At 58.8% G+C, this 21,650-nt stretch overlaps 2 protein-coding genes across 3 annotated transcripts; both read left to right on the top strand.

Moving 5' to 3' along the window:
• The first annotated feature begins 860 nt into the window (after window positions 1-860).
• Window positions 861-10,743, top strand: ELMO2 (engulfment and cell motility 2). Of its 2 annotated transcripts, XM_056845559.1 has the most exons (20): window positions 861-900; window positions 1,106-1,178; window positions 1,406-1,456; window positions 1,633-1,814; window positions 3,744-3,843; window positions 4,072-4,223; window positions 4,646-4,724; window positions 5,005-5,040; window positions 6,060-6,110; window positions 6,785-6,907; window positions 6,996-7,130; window positions 7,311-7,415; window positions 7,514-7,622; window positions 8,236-8,372; window positions 8,498-8,661; window positions 8,759-8,871; window positions 9,051-9,158; window positions 9,359-9,441; window positions 9,755-9,832; window positions 10,534-10,743. In XM_056845559.1, the coding sequence occupies exons 4-20, from the start codon at window positions 1,678-1,680 to the stop codon at window positions 10,732-10,734; spliced, it is 1,911 nt and encodes a 636-aa protein (XP_056701537.1). In that variant the 5' UTR covers window positions 861-900; window positions 1,106-1,178; window positions 1,406-1,456; window positions 1,633-1,677; the 3' UTR covers window positions 10,735-10,743. The 2 variants fall into 2 exon arrangements, with proteins under 2 accessions (XP_056701537.1, XP_056701538.1); XM_056845560.1 differs by lacking the exon at window positions 5,005-5,040.
• Window positions 10,744-12,866: 2,123 nt separating this feature from the next.
• SLC35C2 (solute carrier family 35 member C2) lies at window positions 12,867-17,967 on the top strand. Its single transcript, XM_056844954.1, has 11 exons — window positions 12,867-12,894; window positions 13,060-13,111; window positions 14,008-14,104; window positions 14,199-14,388; window positions 14,980-15,043; window positions 15,124-15,196; window positions 15,339-15,507; window positions 15,599-15,682; window positions 16,953-17,128; window positions 17,640-17,769; window positions 17,858-17,967. The coding sequence occupies exons 1-11, from the start codon at window positions 12,867-12,869 to the stop codon at window positions 17,965-17,967; spliced, it is 1,173 nt and encodes a 390-aa protein (XP_056700932.1).
• The last annotated feature ends 3,683 nt before the right edge of the window (window positions 17,968-21,650 follow it).

Raw genomic sequence — 21,650 nt, 5'->3', positions numbered from 1 at the left:
AAACAGTGTACCCGGTGCTTCCCTTATGTTGTCTGAACTTATGAAAAACAAAACAACAGCAGCAACTGCAGGCCTGGAAAACTGTTAAGACCCACCCTCCACCCCCGTGAACCGCGCCTGAGCTGCTGTGGCTGCCCCTGGTCAGTTTTATCAGAATTTCATTCTGGGTTGCCCAGCCTACCTTGCAGGGAGCAGGGTGTAGTTTTCCACAGGCAAATTTGACACAAATCCTTCTGTGGCGCGTGTGGGCCCTGCCGTTCTCCCTGCTGCCCAGAGGAGAGCAAGCTCCAGCGGTCGGCTTTGGCCCGGCTCACGGCCTGCATTTCCTGAGGTCACCAGGTAGCATCCAGCTTGTGGCAGCCAGGGAGGTTTGGCCAAGGGGCTGAGTATCGATCGGCTTGGGCTGCTCTCTGATGGTACCGGCAGCGCCCAGCCTCTCACCGGACTGGACCGGCCCCAGTGTGGGTTCTGATGGGGCCGTACCTGACCACCGGTGTCTTCTCTGCCCTGCTCAGGCAGGTGTGCTGCTTCCGGGTCTCCCGGTCTGACTCGCCTTCCCCTCCGGCTCAGCTTGGGAGGTCTGCTTCCCTCCTCGTCTTGGAGAGAGCTGAAATTCTGGAGAGATGCCGCCCCCCTCAGACATTGTCAAGGTGGCTGTGGAGTGGCCGGGAGCCAACGCCCAGTTGCTGGAATTGGATCAGGTCAGAGCCGCAGCCAGGTTCGGAGGGCGGGTGGGTGGGAGACCCGGAGGGGCAGTTCTGGCTGTGTACAAAGCATGGGGGGGGCGTGCACTGGAGTTGGGCTGAGGGAGGGGCAGGAGGCTCAGCTTACAGTGCTCTCTCTCTCCACTCCTTCCCAGAAGCGGCCCCTGGCATCTGTCATCAAAGAAGTGTGCGACGGGTGAGTCTTGGATGGAACTTGGCTACGGCCAGGAAAGGATGGAATTAAAATTGTAATTAATTAATCAATAAACGGAGGCAGCCTAGTCTGTTGGGGGGGGGGCACTTGCTGCCCCCTCGCCAGGGGCAGAGCCTGGGCCCTCCTTTCCGCCTAGGAAGCCGCCGCTTTGTTGCAGAGGGTCTTTCTCTGTTTTTTCCCCTCCCAGCTGGTCGCTGCCCAACCCGGAGTTCTACACGCTGCGCTATGCTGACGGACCCCAGCTGTACATCACGGAGCAGGTGTGTGTGCCTTGCCCTTCTCTCCACAGGTGCTCCGTGGTCGGTGGACAAGAGGAAGCCCTTTGGCGGGGGCCCATCCCCTCTCTCGCCCATTTCCCCCCACCTGTCTGCCTGCAGTGGTACTCTTCCCCCCCCCCAATCAGGTGACTGTTCTCCACAGCATGACAGGGTTGAGGAACCGGCTGGAGAGTGGCACCCAGCGCCTCTTGTGTCTCTTTGCCTTCTAGACTCGCTGTGACATCAAGAACGGGACCATCCTGCAGCTGGCCGTTTCCCCGGTAGGCTGGGCTGCCCACCCTCTGCCTCCCTGCCTGGGGCTGCCTTTCGCTCTCTCTGCCTATCAGCACGGCCGTCCCATCCTGAGTCTGGGGCGAGGCCCTGCTTGCCGGCTGTGGGCGGGGGGTGGGGGGGAGAGGGCTGCGCGTGACCGGTGTTGTGTGCCCCTTCCTCCCAGTCCCGGGCCGCCCGCCAGTTGGTGGATCGGGTCCAGTCACACAGCATGGAGGCTCGACTCGAGGCCATGAAGGAGCTGGCCAAGCTCTCTGCAGATGTGACCTTTGCCACCGAATTCATCAACATGGACGGCATTTCAGTGCTGACCCACCTGGTGGAGAGCGGCACCAAGCTCCTCTCCCAGTAAGTGTCCGGCTGCCGTGGGGGGCAAGGGGGGGACGTGGAGACGGGGGCTCTTCTGCCCCGGTCTCAGAGGGGGCTTTCCGATGCTGTACTCGAGATGGGGAGGGTATGCCTTCTGCTGGAATTTAATCCAGACAAGATGGGTGTGAAGATGGTTAGGAAGGCAGGGACTTGCGGTTGGGGTGGGGGGCTAGACCTGCCTTCTCTGAAGTGGGGCAGAGTGATGGTGGCAGGAGGTGCCTTTTTTGCCATCTTCATATGACGTGCAAGGTCCTCAGCCTTTCAGACTCTGCCACCTTGGCCCTTCTGAGCCACCCCTCTGTAACCTCTTGACTGGCTTACAGCATCGCGCTCCTCGTGGGGCTGCCTTGAAGGTATCTCAGACGCTTCCGTGGGTGGAGAAGAGTAGCCACCCTGGCCATGGGAGCATTGCTCCTGGCTTCAAGCAGCTCAGTCAGATGCCTGTGCGCTTGCGGGCACCACTGAAGGGGCTGATCTTTGCGTTCTGGCATCCGCCCACTCCAAGGGCTGCCTGTCTTCTGGGACAGGTCAGATCTGCAGAGGAGGGCTGGCTGGTAGGCCCCCCTCAGCTGTTTCTGCTGGCCTGCATGGGCAGCGATGGCTGCTGGTGGTGGTTAGAGCAACCGAGGGGCTGAATCCGTGTCCCTGGGAGTTCTGTGACGAACATGGTGAGGCCTGCCCTGTGGCACTGGGATGAAGTGGGCTATAAGGCGAGGTTAAAAAGATCAAGGTGATCCCCTGTGCAAGCACCGGGTCCTTGCTGACCCATTGGGTGACATCACATCCCTACGATGACTAGACAGGCTCTGTTCACGGGGTGGTTTGCCGTGGCCTTCCCCAGGCATCTGTGCTTCACCCTCAGCAAGCCGGGTACTCGAGACCCATCAGATAGTAAATCCTTCATGATAGCTGGTGAGCTCAAGCAGAAAGTCTTATGGCGAACAAGTAACTGGGATCAAAACCTCTTACTTTGCAGTTCTCTGCTTTTCCCTGCCTCTTTGCAGAATTCCCACATTGCAGCTGGTGCTGTTCTGGGGAGGGGAGTGGGGCTGACTGCTGCGGGCAGCAGTTTGGGGAGCTCAGGGTGTGTGTGTGGAGCAGACAGGACATTCCCACTCCTCTCACTGAGTTCTGTTTGTGCTGCTTTGGTTCCAAGACAATGGTGGCCGCTTCCAGCCCAGCAGCAACCTTAAGGCAGTTCCTAAATGCTCCTCCTGGGCTGGCCTCTGTGAGCGAACTCCTCCCAGCTGCTTCCGATATTCCCTGGGCTCCGAGTCCATCATTGTGTCCATGCCAGGCACCCATTCCCTACCACCCTGAGTTCTGTGGGTATTACATCGGATTAGTGGATGAGGAAGCCTCAGCCAGGCAGCCCTCCTTACTTTTTGGTCATAAGAATGTAAGAAAGGCCACGCTGGACCAGACCCAGGACCATCAAGTCCAGCAGTCTGTTCATACAATTGCCAACCAGGTGCCTCCAGGAAGCCCGCAAACAAGACAACTGCAGCAGCATTATGTTTGGACGTTTCAATGAATGTGACATTCCCTGGCCAGAAAGGCCTGGGGTGGAGAGGGTGGGACCTGGGAGATCGGACAGCCAGAGAGGAGTCACCTGGAGTCACGGGGGTGGGGGGGAATCCTGCCCATCTCTGTTTTCTTGAGCTTCTCCAAACACAAGCTGTGATTGTCGGGATGCCACTTTCTGCACCACATGCCAATGGGGCGGGTGGAAGGGAGTAATTCCTCCGCTGCTGGCCACAGAGCACACACACCCCAGCCCCCTTGCCTTGTTCAGGAAGCCAGCATCCCCAGCGGGGGAAGGAAGGGAGCGCTGGTTTGGGCTCTTCTGCCTCTGGGCCGCAGGTAGCCTTTCACAGGGGCCCGGCCGGCCTTTGTCTTTGCGCGCAGCTACGGCGAGATGCTGGCGTTCACCCTGACGGCCTTTCTGGAGCTCATGGATCATGGCATCATGTCGTGGGACCTGGTCTCCGTCACCTTCATCAAACAGGTACGGCAGGGCTCTCTGGCAGGGGGCTTCAGGAGGAGATTTCAGCGGAAGAGTGTGTGGCCTGCAAGGGGGGTGGGTCTCACTGGTTGGAGGCCAGTGGGCAGGGAGCATGGGAGGGGCTGCCGTGGGCAGGGGGGTTGGAAAGGGCGGCCTTCTAGGGGTTGGGGCAGCGCCCGGCTGTGCTTCAGGCTCCGCTCCAAGCAGTTGCTTCCCTCCCTCCCCCGGAAGATTGCAGGGTGCGTGAGTCAGCCCACGGTGGACGTCTCCATCCTGCAGCGCTCCTTGGCCATCCTGGAGAGCATGGTGCTCAACAGCCAGAGCCTGTATCAGAAGGTGGCCGAAGAGATCACTGTGGGGCAGCTCATCTCTCACTTGCAGGTGTGAGTGTCCCGGGCCTGGGGAGGGGGCCCTGCACAGCTCCAGGACCCCCCCATTAACCTTGTCATGACCCCGGTTCATACTGGGCCCCATGAACACTTGCACTCTGCTGCCTGCACTGAGTCAGGCCCTGTGGTGCCCCCAATTCCACCCTGGTGCGCCCAATTCCACCCTGGCAGTGGCTCTCTAGGGTCTGGGAGAGAGCCTGACGCTGCTGGGATTTGAATCCTGGGCTCTGGGTATGCAGGGCAGGAGCTCTGCCACTGAGCCACAGGCTCTCCTTGCATGGCAGCAGCGGATGCTGGACTGTGGGCCGAGGAGTCCCTGTGCTGGTTCGCTTCCTGGAAAGAGAGGAGGGAGTGGTCCCAGAGGCTAGAGGCAGCTTGTCAACCCCCTCCTCCTGCCCTATTTTTCACCCCTGCAGCTCAAACCAAGAGATCCAGACCTATGCTATCGCCTTGATCAACGCCCTCTTCCTGAAGACACCTGAGGACAAGAGACAGGTTGGTGCCCAAGGCAGGCTGTGGGGGTGGGGGAGGCAGCATGGGAGGTGGGGAGAGGAACCGCTGGAGGGATCCCCAGAGATGCCCTGGCCAGGAGGTGAGGGAAGATGGGGGGCTGTCTTCTGAGGTGGAGGCTGGAGGGCATGCCTGTGCTGTGTGGTGTGGCATGGCTTCTGTGTGTCCACAGTGCGCATGCGTACCCTGTCCTGGCCCCTCCCCAGTGGGGCCACATGTTAATTCCGCCCGCTTCTCTTTGTGCCTTTCTGCTTCCGGTCAGCAGGACCAGCGTCTTAACCCACTAGACCTGCCCTGCACTGTAAGTAACTCCTGCCCCAGGGGAGGGCTGCCCCCCCCCCACTACACTTTCCTGGCAGGGCTTGGTTGGCAACCCCGCTGGCCCCGCTAGTGGTTGAGGGACGAGGCCCGTGGCGAGAACGTGCTGCTGCTGTGTGCTCCGCTCTCTGGCTTCGATCTTCCATTGCTGTGCCGTGTTTGTCGGGGAAGGAGGGGCCTGGGGAAGGAGCGCCGGAGGGGGGAGCAGATTGCCTTCCTGGGCAGGGGTCTTTCCAGACCCCTCGGACCCCCCTTTTAATACCCAGGCAGTAGGATAGGACCCACTGACCCACAGCTGACAGAAAGAAGAGGGATGGTGGTTCCACACACTGCCAGTGTGCATGGAGCATAGCAGAGCCGCCTTCTGGGGTGGGGGGTGGCCTAGCTGGGGGGGGCTTCCACTGTTGCACCCCCTCCACTCGCTATCCTGCTGCTCCTCTGGGTGTGTGTTCAGAGAGGGGCGGGAGGAAGGATCCCCCATGCCAGGTCTGCCTGTGCCTGAGCAGCAGGTACTTCAGCAAGCCCCCCCCCCCACGGCTCTGCAGAGTCTTGTGATCCAGCAGGTGGGGCTCCGCAGCCCCCCCCCCCCGAGGATCGTGCCTCCTGGGCTGAAGACCACTCCTCGAGCAGAAGCCATGCAGGGAGAGGCCCGAGAGTCCGGAGGGCTTCTGCCGGCCCTGGAGAGCGAAGCCACCTTGTGCCAGTTCCTCTTGGGCAGCGCTGCCCCTGCTGACTGGCAGCAGCTTCCTGGAGCCTCGGCCTGCAGAAGAAAGATCCCTCCCAGGGGCGGAGCCTGGGGCCTCCTGCGTGTGGGACTCTTTGGGGTGCTGAGCACAGCAGTGGAAGTCCAGAGGCTAGGGGCTCATGCCTCGGGGAGTGAGGCCGCCTGTGCTTCTTGGACCCATGAGAGGCCCTCCTTCCCTTCCCCCACTGGGCAAGTGGGTCAAGATTGGATCTCGTGTTCTCTCTCTCCCCTCCCACCCTTTCCCGTGTTCCTGACAGGAGATGGCCAACGCCTTTGCCCAGAAGCACCTGCGCTCCATCATCTTGACTGTGAGTCCCCCCCACGTGTCTGTCGCATTTTCCACAGAGAGCCAACTCAGCGGGCTTCGCTTCTGCTCCCTCAGTCATCCCGAGCCCAGCCCTGCGCGGAGCTCAGTCTGACTCTTCCCCTGTGTCTCCCTGGGCCCAGCTGCTGCCCCCAGCGTATGATGGATGATGATGTATAGTGCATCTTTCTTGCTGAGTACATAATGTAAATCGAGTACAGTCGACAGGGTGGGACCTCCAGTGAGCAGCGCCAGGGGGCTTGGACGACAGGATTCTCAAACGGAGCTGAGTCAGAGCAGGAGCTTTCAAGCACGATACCTTAAGTGACGTGGAAACTCCCTGGCCAGGAGCAGATTGACCATGGCAGGGGGTGACGCGGCATGTCGGCAGCAGTCCCTGTAGCAACTCACCTCTCGGACCATTTCATTGCAGGGCAGTTCGATTTACCGCTTCAAACAGAGCCCTGTTGAATATCCCGGCCTCCTCTGGTGGGCCGTTCCGCAAGGTGGGGCCCCCCAGCAGATAAGAAAGGCACGAGCCGATGGGGGGCTCCCGAGGGAGGGCTTTCTGTTCCTCCCAGGCCCAGAGCGCCCTGTGCTGGGTAGTGGTGGGGTAAGCCCTTGCGCCTGCAGCCCTGCGCTGGGTGCGCCCTCATTTCCCCTTCCTTCAATATGCAGCACATCATCCGAGGAAACCGCCCAATTAAAACGGAGATGGCTCATCAGCTGTATGTGCTTCAGGTCCTGACCTTTAACCTCCTGGAAGAGCGCATGATGACCAAGATGGACCCCAATGATCAGGTGACTGCTGATGCCAGAGAGGATGGCCGGGCCAGGGGCTGGGCTCAACGTGCCCCCCTGCCGCCCTCTCACTGCCCCTCTCCGTCAGGCGCAAAGGGACATCATCTTTGAGCTGCGAAGAATCGCCTTTGACGCGGAGGCCGAGAGCAACAGTATCTCTGGCAGTGGGACAGAGAAGCGCAAAGCCACCTACACCAAGGACTACAAGATGCTGGGCTTCACGGTAGGCCCTGCAGTGGGGGGGGGGGGTGAGTGAGAGAGAGAGACTTGGCAAGTGGTTCAGCCGGCCGGGAGGGGTCTTGGGTGCGCTTGGTCCGGTTGCCTGAGGCCAGCCTTCATGGGTGGGGGGTGCGGGGGAGGACTCCCCTCCAGTAGTGACCAGTGTGACTTTTCTCATTCACAGAACCACGTCAACCCTATGCTGGACTTCACGCAGACCCCGCCGGGGATGCTGGCCTTGGACAACATGCTTTATCTGGCCAAATACCATCAGGATACCTACGTCCGGGTAAGGACTTGAGCTCCCGCCACCCCCACCCTCCCGCGGCAGTGACCCGGGCCTCTGCCCTAGCCCTGCCCTCTTTCATGCCTCCTCCCGCCCTGCAGATCGTCCTGGAGAACAGCAGCCGGGAAGACAAGCACGAGTGCCCCTTTGGGCGCAGCGCCATTGAGCTCACCAAGATGCTTTGCGAGATCCTGCAGGTCGGAGAACTTCGTAAGTCCCGTGGGTGTCTGGGAGCCGGCTCCCCTCCCTGATGCGGAGGAGGGCGGCCCCCAGCTCTTCTGCGGCTCAGCTGCCGTCCTCGGAGTCTGATCCTCTCTCTGGCTGGTTCCAGCGGTGGATCTTTTAAAAGATGTGTTTCAACTGGAGCAGTCTGGACTCCAAGCTCCTCGGGGTTTCTGCCCTTTAGTTCCAAGTTGCACTTGCGTTCAGAGCTGCTTCATCAGATTCTTTGTCAGTGACCCGCCTTTTGCCATTTGGGCCAGATATCTGGCCTTAAACACCCACTGGCATCCGCAGCCTCCTCAGCGACGCATGCCGCCTTCCTTTGGAGGTTGTTGGTGTCCGTTCTTGGTTGTGGCTCCTGTGTTTATCTGAGGGCTGTAGAAAATTTCCCCCAAGGGGGGGGGATCTGGCCTTCCTGCCCATCCTCTTGGAGTCACGGGAGCCACTGGGGGGGGGGGCTGCAGTGAGGAGGGGATGACATCACCCCTTCCACCTTTGAACTTTGGCTGAAAGAAGAGGTGGGGTGGGGGTTGCCCTTTTCCCCTTCCTCACTGCAGCCCCCGCCCCTGATCCAGCCCTGTCGCTTAATCTTTCCCCAAAGCCAACGAGGGCCGGAATGACTACCACCCCATGTTCTTCACTCACGACCGTGCCTTTGAGGAGCTCTTTGCCATCTGCATCCAGCTGCTGAACAAGACCTGGAAGGAGATGAGGGCAACGGCAGAGGATTTCCACAAGGTGGCTGGGGCAGGGTGGTAGGGCTTCCCGCTGTGTTCCTGCCCAGCTGCTGGGGCAGCCCCTTCCTCCTGCCCCCCCCCTGCCCCCCTGCTCGTCACTGTCCTTCCTTGGCTCTGTCCCGGCAGGTGATGCAGGTGGTGCGTGAGCAGATCACCCGGGCCCTGCCCGCCAAGCCCAGCTCCTTGGACCAGTTCAAGAGCAAGCTGCGCAGCCTGAACTACGCAGAGATCCTGCGCTTGCGCCAGTCGGAGCGGATGAGCCAGGACGACTTCCACTCCCCGCCCATCATGTGAGGGCCCCTCCCGGCCTCCCTTGCCCTCTGCAGGGCCCTCCGCGGAGCCCTCACCAGCCGCTCACTGGCCTCTCCCGTTGTGTTGCCTCCCCAGGGAGCTGCGGGAGAAGATTCAGCCCGAGATCCTGGAGCTCATCCGGCAGCAGCGCCTGAACCGCCTCTGCGAGGGGAGCAGCTTCCGCAAGGTCGGCAATCGGAGGAGGCAAGGTGAGGGCGGGGTGTGTGTGCCGGCTGAGCTGCTCCACTTGCCGGCCAGACGAGGCCCTGGCGCGGGAGGGGCGGGGCAGCAGGAGCCCCTTCTCTGACGCAGGAGGAGGCCCTGGGGAAGCGAGCCCCTTGGGGCGGAAGGCCACCCCGCAGCTGGAGCTGTGTTCTGGGTCTTGCAGAGCGCTTCTGGTACTGCCGCCTGGCGCTCAACCACAAGATGCTGCACTACGGAGACCTGGAGGACAACGCCCAGGGAGAGGTGACCTTCGATTCCCTGCAGGAGAAGAGTACGTGTCGGGCCCTGGGGTGGGGTGGGGGAGCCCCTCACCTGGGCTCCGTGGCTGCCCATCTCAGGCACCCCGAGTCGTCGTCCTGCCCCTGTGAAGGTTGGTTCCCCAGGGGAGGGGAGCATCCCTCCCCGTGGCTGCCGGGCCTGACTCCTCCGAGTCCTGCGTGCTGTGGTGCATCTTCACTCTTTGTCTCCTAGTCCCTATCGCAGACATCAAGGCCGTTGTCACTGGGAAAGACTGTCCCCACATGAAAGAGAAGGGAGCCCTGAAGCAGAACAAGGTACCTGCAGAGACACCTTAGGCAGATCATGAGACAGAGGGCACCTTGGCCATCTTCTGGGCATGAAGTATGGGTCTCTGGGTGTGTGGAGGGGAGGTAGTTTGGAATTCCCTGCATTGTGCAGGGGTTGGACTAGATGACCCTGGTGGTTTCCTCCAACTCTATGATTCTATGAGACAGCCCCCCCCCCCTGCTCCCTGGCCCAAGCTCCCTTCCTGCCTCTCTTCCTCCTGTCGGAGCCGAGAGAGAGGAGGTGGGAAGCGCGGCTTGGCTTGTCTGTGACGCTTTTTCTCGTGGACCTTCTCCCTCCCAGGAGGCCCTGGAGCTGGCCTTCTCCATCCTCTACGATCCCGATGAGACCCTGAACTTCATTGCGCCCAACAAATATGAGGTGAAGGGGGTGAGAGGTGCATGGGGTGGGATGGGGGAGAGCCGGGGGCTGTTTCATCGGAGAGGCCTCCTTGCCCTGTCTGCCATTTCCTCCCTTCCGCCTGGCCCCTCTCTGGGCAGCTGAAGTTCCCTCTTTCCTGCTGGCAGAGCTGCCTGTCACCTCTCCTGCTGCCCTCAGAAATGAAGCGGTCCCTGCGGTCACCATCCTGGCTGCAGCATTCTGTACCGAGGGGAGCTTCTGGGCACTTTTCGAGGGCATCTAGGGAGTACTTCAGGCGCTGAAAGTGCCCCTGCCCTGATTTATGCTCCTGACAACAGCCGAGTGAGGCAGACTGTTTGGTTACCCTTTTATTTTTCCTTAGCCCTGGAGTAATGGATTCCCAGCTGGGTTAGATGCAGGCTTGCTGTCTAATTCCTGCCTCTCTTGCCTCCCCCCCCCCCCGGCAGTTGCCAGAGCATAAGGGAGGCTGTAGCGGAGGCAAGACTTGACCTCAGCCCCTCCCCTCCTGGCTGACAGCTGCCCTCCTCGTCCTGATCTTCTCCAGAGTGTTCCATGTGGGGCACGCCGCCGTCTCCCCCTCTTTTACCCTTTGAGGTGCGGGATGGGGGAAGGGAGGAAGTGCCCCCAGTGAGGGAGGCATCTTTCCTGTGGCTTAACCCCAAGATCTCAGCCGCCCTTCCCTGCCCCTCACCCCCCCCCAGTACTGCATCTGGATCGACGGCCTGAACGCGCTGCTGGGGAAGGACATGGCCAGCGAGCTGACCAAGAGCGACCTGGACACCCTGCTGAGCATGGAGATGAAGCTGCGCCTGCTGGACCTGGAGAACATCCACATCCCCGAGGTGCCGCCCCCCCTCCCCAAGGAGCCCAGCAGCTATGACTTCGTCTACCACTACGGCTGAGGATGGGGGGGGGGGCTCCTCCTGTCTCCACCACACTTGCATGCGCAGCGGGCCTTGGCTTGGCTGAGTGGTGTGGCACCAGGGGCCTCCTGCTGCTGGGCCTTTGGCCCCCTGGATTGGGGGGGACTGCCTGGGGCCCCTTGTTCTTCAGCGGCTTCGGCTGCCCCCTGGCCCCCCAACCAAAGGGTGGGGAGAGCGCCTCTTCCTAGTTGGCTTGAGCACCTGCAGCTTCTCTTGAGGAGGCCTGAAAAGGGCAGAGGGGCGGTGGGTGGGGCGGGCGGCACTGGCTGGCGCCCAAGGAGCGCGGTGCTGCAGGCTGGACCGAGCACCTCTTCCCCTCGCCAATGTGTACATTAAAGGCTCATTCCTTTCTGACGGCTCTGCCTTTTTTCTTCTTCTAGAGCGGTCCACATTGTAAGGCTCCTTGTGGGGTGGGGCTTCCAGGAGCTACGCCCACTTTGCTATGGGGGGGGCTGTTCCTGCTACTGAGTGTCTCGCAGTCCTTGCAAGTGCTGGTTGCAAATGGGGCAGCCAGGCTAGTCTGTAGTAGCAAAGCAGAACAGGAATGGCGTGGCCTCATTGAGACGAAGCAGCGGCAGAAGAGTTGGTTTTTGTAAGCCGACTTTCTTTATCGCTTAAGGTAGAATCAAACCAGCTTACAATCACCTTCCCTTCCCCTCCCCACAACAGACACCCTGTGAGGTAAGTGAGGCTGAGAGAACTGTGACTAGCCCAAGGTCACCCAGCTGGCTTCATGTGTAGGAGTGGGGAAACAACTCCAGTTCACCAGATTAGCTTCTGCCTCTCATGGGGAGGAGTGGGGAATCAAACCCAGTTCTCCAGATCAGACTCCACTGCTCCAAACCACCACTCTTAACCACCACACCACGCTGGCTTGTGCATCAGGCCTCACTTCTGATGCAATATGAAGTGCATGTCAAGTGTGTGTCTTGAAGGAGCCGGGGGTGTTCATGTCTGGAGAGGAGAAGACAGAGTGGATACGATAAAACCATCTTCAATTACTTGAAGGGCTGTCATATAGAAGAGGGTGCCGAGTTGTTTTCTGTTGCCCCAGAAGGTCGGACCAGAACCAACAGCTTGAAATTAAATCAAAAGAGTTTCCGTCTGGACATTAGGAAGAATTTTCTAATGGTTAGAGCAGTTCCTCAGTGGAACAGGCTTCCTTGGGAGGTGGTGAGTTCTTCTTCCCTGGAGGTTTTTAAGCAGAGGCTGGATGGCCATCTGTCAGCAATGCTGATTCTATAACCTTCAGCAGATGATGAAAGGGAGGGCATCTTGGCCATCTCCTGGGCATGGAGTAGGGGTCACTGTGTGTGTGTGTGTGGGGGGGGAAGGTAATTGTGAATTTCCTGCATCGTGCAGGGGTTGGACTAGATGACCCTGGTGGACCCTTCCAACTCTATGATTCTATGATATTCTTGTAAAACAAAAATCACAGAGGGAAGGGGAAAAGGGGGGGGATAGGAGGTGTGGCAGAGAAAGAGCTCTTGCAAATCCTTGAGGTAAAAGAGTAGAAGGGACGTGGTGGCAACTGAGATGAGCAATGAAGGAATTGAGAAGTTCTGGTCTCTCAGGAGGTGCAGTTAAGAGAGAAATTCTGATCTAGGTACGTGCAGTGAGGTGCCTGAGAGAGGTTCCGATCTGATCCAGCTTAATTGTTGGGATGCAATATAAGAACCGGTTGCCATCTCTAAAGGGTGGCCATCATAAGACTACATACATATACGTATTCTACATATTTTTGAGGCAATTCAATAAAAAGCTTACTTCGGTAAGAAAGCAGTTGAGTCCTGTTTATTAGGTGTCTAACAGATAAGATAGCTTACTTCTTCTCAGGAAGGGGTCAATTCTAGGAGCATAGGCACTGAAAAGCACAGGCCCGCTTCAGTCACACTGACTGTTCTGCACTTTGTGTGAGTTAGGAAATTCAGCTCTCCATTTTAGCTGGAGGGTGATGGAGTGCTTAATTGTTTGATAAGCTCTAGATTATTTCATGTTGGAGTCTGTTTTGGGGTGGTGGTGGAGCAGATCTTTGTCTGCAACAGTATGTCTAGGAAGAATAGCAGTGTTCACCTGCAGCTGCCTGGGGGATGAGAGCCAATGTGACCGCAATGCTGGGCTTGGCTGTAGATTTGGCAGGTGGGTTTCTGGTTATCAGGAGATGCTTCTGGGCATTTCCGGTAAGAATGTAAGAAGAGGCCTGCAGGATTTAAGCTGGCGGTCCTGCCTTACTGTCAGGTCTTGGCCTGCTTCCGGTTCCCAGGCCGTTTTCCCAGAGTGTTATGCTGTTTCTGCACCTGGTAGTTGTTGTGTCTTTGCCCGTGAGAACCTTATCAGAGTTGCCTGGCAACGTCAGGTGAGTATCCTGGACTTATGCTTTTAAACCCTACAGCTCCCCTTGATGGACACTGCCAACTTTCTAAGCCTCTGGGCTGTCATATGCCTTTAGTCTGTTATCTGCTAGCCTTTCTAATAAAGAGTTTTACTTCAGACTTTGAGCTGTCTGAGTGGATCCTTGGGAAAGAACCAGAGATGGGCTTGTGATCCTGACATTAAGTTGGCAATGCCCCTCAAGGGGAGCTGGTGATACACCTGTTACTTCCAGACCCCCGGGTATATAAAATGGGGATACAAATCAATCATTTACTGATAATAAATCATAAAGAAACGTATTGTTAAACAATTATTTGGTATGCGTATAATTTAACCACTTACTGTCGTCATGACCCCCCCATTCAGTTCCCCCATGTGGGGCTGCCACCCACAGCTTAAGAAGCTCCGATCTAATTAGGGTTGCCAGGTCCCCCTTCGTCGCCGGTGGGAGGTTTCTGGGGTGGAGTCTGGAGGAGGGGAGGGGCTTCAGTGCCATAGAGTCCACTGGCTGGATGGACCCGAAAGTGAAGTACTCTTTGCCTCTGATCGGCTGGAGACCAGTTGTCCTAGCAGGACATCTCCAGCTAGCACCTGGAGGTTGGTAACCCTAGATCTAGTCCGACACCGCAGGAGAACCGCAGCGACTCCCCCCCAGTGCCCGGAGAGGGAGAAGCCCCGCCCCCCGCCGCCCCGCCCCCCGCCGCCCCGCCCCCTCTCTGCCTCCTCCTCCCCGGCCGGGCCCCGCCCCCAGGGCCCCGGGAGGCGCCACGACGCCTGGAGCGACGTCACGGGGCGGGAGCCAATGGGCGCCGGCGGGCCCGGGACCCGGAAGCGGCGCCACGGCAACGGCGGCCTGGGGATGGGGATGGGGCCGGGGCCGGGGCGGTGGCGGGGGGCGGCGGCGACGGCGGGGCTGGTGCTGCTCTACTACGCCTTCTCCATCGGCATCACCTTCTACAACAAGTGGATCATGAAGGTGGGGGCGGGGCGGAGAGGGGGCGGGGCGGCGGAGGGGGGTGGTCCTGCGCCCCTCCCTCTGACGCCCCCTCCCCCTCCTCCCCCCCCCGCAGAGCTTCGGCTTCCCGCTCTTCATGACGCTGCTGCACCTGCTGGTCATCTTCGCCCTCAGCGGGGCGGCGCGGGCACTACGCGGGCGCGGCGCCCCCCGACGCCCCCCCCACCCCGCCGCAGCCCCCCACCGGCGCCCGCGGGGCCCGCTCCTGCCCTGGCCCGCCTACCTGCGCAGGGTGGCGCCCGCAGGTGCGTGCCCCTCCTCCCCCTCCCTCCCCACCCCCTGCCAGGCAGGCAGGCAGGCAGGCCCCCCGGGGGGCAGGGAGGGAGGAGGGACTGTGCCGTTCCTAGGCGGGGGGCGGCCCCGTGAGGGTGGGGGGTGGGAGACCTCCGTCCCCCCCCCCGTGTGTGTGTGTCCCCTTTTGGGGGGGGCGTTTTCGTGGCAAGAGACTGAAGAGAGGTGGTTCTTTGCTGGGCGGCCGGCGGCCCCGCCCCCCCGCCCCCCCGCTGGGCTCCCTCCGGCGGCCCCTCCCCCCTCCCCATAGCGACTCGGGCTGACCGTGCTGGGCTCCCCAGCTCTTGAGGAGGCCTTGGGGCCACCCGGGTCAGGGCGAGAATTTAATCTCATTCCCTCTGCTCGCCTTTCTACAATTAGAGGCGCCAAAGGAGTTTTAGGATTGGCTTTAGACTCTGGGGGCTATTTCAAAGGCTGTTTTAAAAGGCTTTATCGGTTAAATGGGTTTTCTTCTCCTGCGAGCCGCTCTGAGCCCAGTCTCGGCCGGGGAGAGCGGGGTAGGACATTGAAGGAATAAATATTAAAACCTCTCCCTCTCCGGGCAGCGCTTTCGACCGCCCTGGACGTGGGGCTCAGCAACTGGAGCTTCCTCTACATCACCATCTCCCTGTGAGTTCCCTGGGGGGGGGCGGGGGGAGAAGCCCCCTGCTCCTCCACACTGACCCCTGGCTGGCCTTCCTTCCCTGCAGCTACACCATGACAAAGTCCTCGGCCGTCCTCTTTATCCTGTTCTTCTCGCTGGTCTTCAAGCTGGAGGAGCCGGTAAGTGGCAGGGGAAGGCAGTGGGGCCCTGGAGTTGGAGGTGGAAGGGTGTGTGTGTGTGTGGGGGGGGCTGCTGCTGCTCCCTAGCAGCTCCCTCCCCTTCTCTTTCTCCCTTCCTCCTCCCTCCCTTCCTTCCCTGCAGAGGGCGGCACTGGTGCTGGTGGTGCTGCTGGTGGCCGGCGGGCTCTTCCTCTTCACCTACCGGGCGACGCAGTTCGAGGCAGAGGGCTTCCTGCTGGTGCTGGGCGCCTCCTTCCTGGGCGGCGTCCGCTGGACCCTCACTCAGATGCTCCTGCAGAAGGAGGAACTGGGTGCGTGTCAGGGCGGGTGGGGGGGGAGCGGCTCCTGGTGCCCCCACCCTCCTCACAGCACCCGCCTCCTCCTCCCCTTCTCTTCCGGCAGGGCTGCAGAATCCCATCGACACCATGTTCCACCTGCAGCCGCTCATGTTCCTCGGCCTCTTCCCGCTCTTTGCTGCTTTCGAAGGTAAGGGGCAACTGGCTGGCTGGATTTCCCCCAGCAGGGGAAGGGAGGGAGACCAGCCCCAGCCCAGGGAAGGTTTAGCTTGGGGCAGAAGCAGACCTGAGAGAGAGGCGTGGTTGCCAGCCTCTTTCTCTCCCATTGCCCTGAAACATGGGGAAGAAGCCAAGCGGCAGCATTTGCCCCCAGCTCCAGGTAGGACGGCCCTCCAGGTGAAGTTATTTTTTAAACATGACTGCAGCTGGAGCAGCTGTTAAGGAGTTGCTGGAAGCAGAGAGCAACGTTCAAGCTCCCTGCTTCCAGATTCTCTGTGCCCCTGCTAGTTACAGCAGCCAGCAGAGAGCTGAACTTAGATTGCCGGCGTTCCTGCAAACAAACAAGGCATGTTGGTTCCTGGGGTTTAGAAACTATTTGGAAGCTTCAGCATTATCAGGCAGCCACAGAACGGGCTCACTTCCTTCTAGACTCTAGAGAGCTCAGCCGTGAACACCTCCCTACACAGCAATGTAACTTAATTGAAAGTTGTAAAAGAAAATACTCTTGGGGGATTTCCCCTTTCGCTTCAGTTTACAGCACAGAAACCGTTTCCCTTCCTCTAGCTAGAGACTGGGCCAGTGGTTTGGCCTGGGGCCCTCCCCCCCTTTACTCCCTTGAGCAGTAAGTATGGCAGAGTTTTCAGGGACAGGCATCATTTCCAGCCCCTGCCCTGCCTAGGCTGGCCATCTGGCATCTCTGATTTGGAGAGAAGCTGTTTGCTTCCTTTTTCCTTACACACCTTTATATGCAGATGGCTCTACAAGCAGCAGGCGTCCCGGCAGCTGAGCCACAGCTTACCTTGCCGTTCCTAGGATTGGGGCCTTGCGTGTGATGCTCCTACCATGTTCCTCTTTTAGCTGATTCCCAAAGTGGCTTGTCTCCATTGAGGGGGAAACACTTTGTCCTTAGGCTTACCGTCCAAAAATACCTAATGTCCGAGGGCAACAAGGGGAGTGGAGAAAAATTAGCGTGGGTGTTAGAATTTCATTCCAGGTGGGCCAGGGTGATCTTCCCTTCCTGAGAGGCCTGCTTAGGTAAAAGCAGTGGGGCCTGGGGCTCGAGGGGACGTCTTTGCCTGGTGGGGAGCGGGTGTGTGTGTGACGGCTGCACTGCGTTTCTTCCCCGGGGATGGGAAGTGGGATTACCTGTGGACATGGGCTGGTCTGGCTGTTCGAAGGTGGGAGCCATGCGCATGCGAGCACCAGCACACCGTCTCGTGTCTCATGCCGCCCTTCTCCAGGCCTGCCCTTGTCCTCGTCGGAGAAGCTGTTCCGTTTCCAGGAGGCGGAGATGCTTCTGGGCCTCCTGGGCAAGCTGGCCCTTGGCGGGGTTCTGGCGTTTGGGCTGGGCTTCTCGGAGTTCCTATTGGTGTCAAGAACGTCCAGCCTTGCCCTGTCCATCTCTGGAATTTTCAAGGTATTTGGCGAGGCTTTCTCCCCCAGATTTTGCCTTGCCCGCAAAATCAGAGAAGGATCGGCCCGTGAGCGGGAGGCTGCTTGGGGTGGGATTCCTTTCTCCCAAGGTGGGATGAATAAATGCTCTTGCGCATCTGTGAGAAGCATCCCTTTCTGTTTCCTGGGAAGTTAGAAGCTGGTTTGGCTGATGTCAAAGCGAATGCTCGGAGGCGCTGCCTGTTGGGTGGGATATCTGTGCTGTGGACTCAGAGCCGCTCACAGATGTTTGTCCAAAGACGAATGCTTCTGCCCCAAGTAGGACAGGAGGGGGCCGTGCCTCGGTGGGAGATCTCGCACCAGCTTCTTCGCTTCCAGAAGGCCCCTGGTTCAGGCCCAGGCAGCATAGTGGGGGTTGGGAGAGATAGAGGTTATGGAGGAGGAGCTGCTGCCGGTCAGCGTGGAGGATCCTGTGCTAGCTGGATGAGTGGGCAGAGGTGTTCTGACGTGGATTTTCCCTGCCCCCTCGCCCTCAGGAGGTCTGCACGCTGCTGCTGGCCACGCAGCTCCTGGGGGACCATCTCAGCCTGCTGAACTGGTGTGGCTTTGCCGTCTGCCTCCTGGGGATCTCCCTGCACGTGGCACTGAAGGCCCTCGGGGCAAAAGGTAAGGCGGGAAGGGTCCCCTGGACCCTGAGCCCCTGGCTTCGCCACGTTGGGCACACTGGCCAACCCCTCCCTCCCTGCCTCCCTAGGATCCCGGGGGACGAAGCCACACAAGGAGCCCGGCTCCAGCTCTGACCTGGAGCTGCTCCTGCTGCATCATCGGGAGGAGCAGGAAGAGGAGCGTTCTGTCCAGCGCTGAACGGGCCGCTCCAGAAGCTCCGAGAGAGAGCTCTGGCAGCACCCAGGCCGGAGGTGATGGCCGGCAGCGACAGGCACCCTGCTGTGCTGGTTCCCTGTGGAGAGAGCTGGGCGGGGGAGTCTGCGGGAGGAATTGTGCTGGGGGGAGCTTCTCTTCCGTTGGGCCCGGGTGGCTCACCTTGTGCTGGGGGCCTCATCGTTGGTTGAATTGTCCGTGTCCTCTCTGGCAGGGGGCCGGGGGGCCGTGCACCGTCCAGCCCAGAGGCACTGGTCAGTCTTTCACAAGGAAAGCAGCGACGGTAGAGTGCAGAACCCGTCTGTGTATGATGATGTGGTGGTTCAGGAATCAATGTTGGACTCACAGTGGGACACAGCAGAACAGCCCAACGCTGGGCTCTGCCAGGGCAGTTTGTGTTTGTTCCTGAAGCAGGAGAGTTGTGAGTGTTGTGATTCAGAGCTTGAGGTGACCCTTGAAGCTCCAGACCAGCGGGAGCTGGCACTGAGGAGCAGGCTGTAGAACCCGGGGGGGGGCACGGCTCCTCGGTGGAGGGAGCACGCCACGCAAGCAAGGGAGGAGCCGGAGGAGTCCAAGAAGGAAGACCAGAACTCTGAGTCTTGGGCACAGGCATCGTTACTGGGCTGCAGCCAGAGTTTGCAAAGTCCAGCGGGCGTTGCTTGGGTCTGGCTTATCCCAGGGAAGGGGGGATTTTGCTTGTGGTGTTGTATAGCAGATCCTCTCTGGCCACAGGACTCTGTTCCTAGGATCACTGAAAGACCAGGTGGCCTGCAAAACTTCTCAGGGCAATGATTATGCTGGTGGCGTAGTAGAAACAGGCTGGTGTCCTCGTCACACGATCAGACTGCCCGTAAGTGCCATCGCGAGTCCGCAGATGGCGAGCGTCTCCTGCCCAGTGCTTTGGAGGTGTGGGCAGTGCCTTTGAGGCCAGGCCCAGCTGCAGCCACAGAAAACCCACCATTCTCTCTTCTGCTGAGACCCGCGTGCCACGCCTCTCCAGGCTGACGCTGCTTGCCAGTTGACCGCAGCCATTTAGAAGTGAAAAGCCAAGTCTCTGCTGAATCTGCTTCAGGGCAGCTTCTGGTTCTGGGATGCCAGCACAAAAAGGACGGGAGGAAACGAATGAGAAGGGTGAATCATGTGCTCTGTGAGGAAGATATTTTCTCAGTTGACTCTCCGCCCCCCACCCAGTGTTTCCATCTTCCATACCCTGTGAGTTGCTGTCCAGCAACACTCACCATGTCCTGAAGCGTGCCAGGGCCACCTCTAGCAGCAGGGTGCTACTTTCTGGGTCTCTTTTAAAGAATCCGTTTCACCCGTGGTCTGTTTCAGCGTGTGGAACAGATCCTTGCAGGGAGGGTTTCTCTCTGGCCCCGGCACCCACTTCCTGCTTAATGACCCCCAGGTGACGTCCTGCCTGGGGTTGGGATCGCAGGTTGCTTCCCCTTCTGCCCAACTGCCCTTGAGCCCTGCCCCGCTCTGGATAACTCCATTTGGCCTCTTGGCAGTCTGTCACCTCTGGCGTCATTTGCACCCCTCACCGCTGGGCCCTGACTCCTCCTTTGTGTGTGTGTGTGTGTGTGAGACACCTGCTTCACCCCTCTTCCTTCCTGGGGAAATAGAACCAAGCACACATGTTCTTTCCTGGCTTTATGCCTGCTTCAACCTCCTCTTGTCATGTCATGTCTTAAACCGTGTGGGGCAGGGATCTCGCACCCATAAAGCCACCTGTGTAGTGATAGCACAAAATAAATAAATAATGCAAATTAAACAGCAGCCATTTCGTTGCACGCCTGGGGTGGGGGCACCTCTCACTTCCCTCTGTGGACTTCTGCTGCCTGGTTGCTGCTCTTTAACCAGTTGCTGATCTCAAGGAGAACCTGTCCTCCACGTGGCAAACGTTTCTTAGCACAGTTTGGTGAGGGGTTTTATTTATTTATTTTTATTGCACCCTCCCAAACCTGAAGGTTGGGCCCAAGAGCGACTGGAGCTTTCTGGGAGGTGTGCTGCGCTAGAGGTCCCCAGGCTTCTTCTCAGCCTCTAAAGAGAGGGGGAAACCTCCTCTGTGGCAAGCCGCTTTCCTCCCTCTTGAGGGTTGTTTTGCACGTTGCACAGTTACAGCTTTTTAACTGGGGCAAAAACGTTCCCCTGCTGTTCCGCAGTTGCCTGGGACTTACGATGAGCTTCGGGCCACTGACTTTCCTCTCGAGCAGCAAGGAGGCTCTCTTTGGCAGGTGTCTTCTTTTCTGATTGACCAAATAAAATGCCTTAATTTTCCCCCCAAGCTACATTTTTACCTTTTTCTCTTGGCATGCCAACTTTGAGTCTTTCTGCATTTTGCCCCAAGTGTTGCCATTTCAGGGACGCTTCCCTTTCTCCTTCAGCCTCTTGTTCCCTCCGCTGAGGCACCCCGGTATCCTTTGTGACTGGTCTGTTCCTCTTCTTGTTACGTTTTCATCCCCTTAGAGTACCTTTTTAATAACCTCCATGCTTGTAGGAGGGGTCTGATGTGCTGCAGCAGGGTGCGCGCAAAGTCAGTTTGTAAAAAGCAGTATTGGAAACAGGAAATGAATAAGCATCCCGGCAGGGTTTCCCATGGCTTAGAGACCAACTAGATTGCCAAGAATTGCAAGGACACCTTTAAAGAGCAGAATGCCGGCTGTATAACGGCCCGTTCCGCACGGGCGTCTGGAGGCAGGCGAGGGTATTCTTTTTAAAGCCCCACTGTCCGAGCCACCCAAAAGAGTGTCTGGCTGTGATCTGTTGAAACAAAAGTCTTCCTTTAAAGGTATTTTACATTTCTTTGATTGCAAGCCATAGCTGAACTTTTCAGAGTGGCAGGGTAGACATATTTCAAATAATCTTTACAAAGGAAGCAGAAGAGGTCCAAGTTCTTGCGTGGATCTGCCGGGGCCCTGCCTGAGCTGGGAGCTGTGTTCTTGGTCCCTCCTTCAGAACAGACGTTGCTCGTTGTCTGCAGGGTCCCTGTATCCTGCTGCTGGCTCTTCATATGAACACCTGAAACTGCCTTATACTGAATCAGACCCCCCCCCCTCGGTCCATCAAAGCCAGTATTGTCTACTCAGACCGGCAGGGGCTCTCCAGTGTCTCAGGCAGAGGTCTTTCACATCACCTACCTGCCTGGTGTCTTAACTGGAGATGCCAGGGATTGAACCTGGGGCCTGTTGCTTGTCTTGGGCTGTGGTGGGCCTGGGTCCTCCAGAAGCCTGCGTTCCCACCCTTGTCTGGGTTTGTCGGTCCCTGGTGTAGCTCTGGGCTCTCTGGCGTCCTCGCCTGCTGCCCAGCTGCACAACCTGTTTGCAGGCAGGAGGGACTCTGAAGTGGCCTGAAGTCAGGACACACAACTCTCTCGCCTGAGTGGTTTTGAAACCTCTGCGCAGGGGTGGTCTGCAGACATCTTTCTTTCCCTTGTGTGACCTTGCTTTGACAAGGGGCAAGCTGCAGAAGACCCCTTCTCTGGCCTAAGACCTTCCTTTGCCTCTGGAGAACATTTTGCATCCACTGGGCCTGGGGGAGGGAGGGGAGACAAGACAGTCAAAGGAGAAAAGAGGGCGCGGGATTCGAAAAGCTGCTGAGCACCCATCCCCCCCCCATTTTTAATATCAGAATTGTCTGCCTGGTCATTCCCATGCTGCCAAGGGAGAAGT

Source organism: Euleptes europaea, chromosome 2, assembly GCF_029931775.1.
Source record: "Euleptes europaea isolate rEulEur1 chromosome 2, rEulEur1.hap1, whole genome shotgun sequence".
Classification (NCBI taxonomy): domain Eukaryota; kingdom Metazoa; phylum Chordata; class Lepidosauria; order Squamata; family Sphaerodactylidae; genus Euleptes; species Euleptes europaea.
This window is presented reverse-complemented; position numbering and strand designations above follow the sequence as displayed.

Excerpts from the sequence above, each read along its gene's own strand:
- SLC35C2 (XM_056844954.1), top strand. The coding sequence starts at position 12,867 with ATGCTGGGCTTGGCTGTAGATTTGGCAG. Across the intron at positions 12,895-13,059 it reads CTTGGCTGTAGATTTGGCAG|TTGTTGTGTCTTTGCCCGTG; the intron begins GTGGGTTTCTGG and ends TGCACCTGGTAG. Across the intron at positions 15,044-15,123 it reads CTCTACATCACCATCTCCCT|CTACACCATGACAAAGTCCT; the intron begins GTGAGTTCCCTG and ends CCTTCCCTGCAG.
- ELMO2 (XM_056845559.1), top strand. The coding sequence starts at position 1,678 with ATGGAGGCTCGACTCGAGGCCATGAAGGAGCTGGCCAAGCTCTCTGCA. Across the intron at positions 3,844-4,071 it reads CCGTCACCTTCATCAAACAG|ATTGCAGGGTGCGTGAGTCA; the intron begins GTACGGCAGGGC and ends CTCCCCCGGAAG. Across the intron at positions 7,131-7,310 it reads ACAAGATGCTGGGCTTCACG|AACCACGTCAACCCTATGCT; the intron begins GTAGGCCCTGCA and ends TCTCATTCACAG.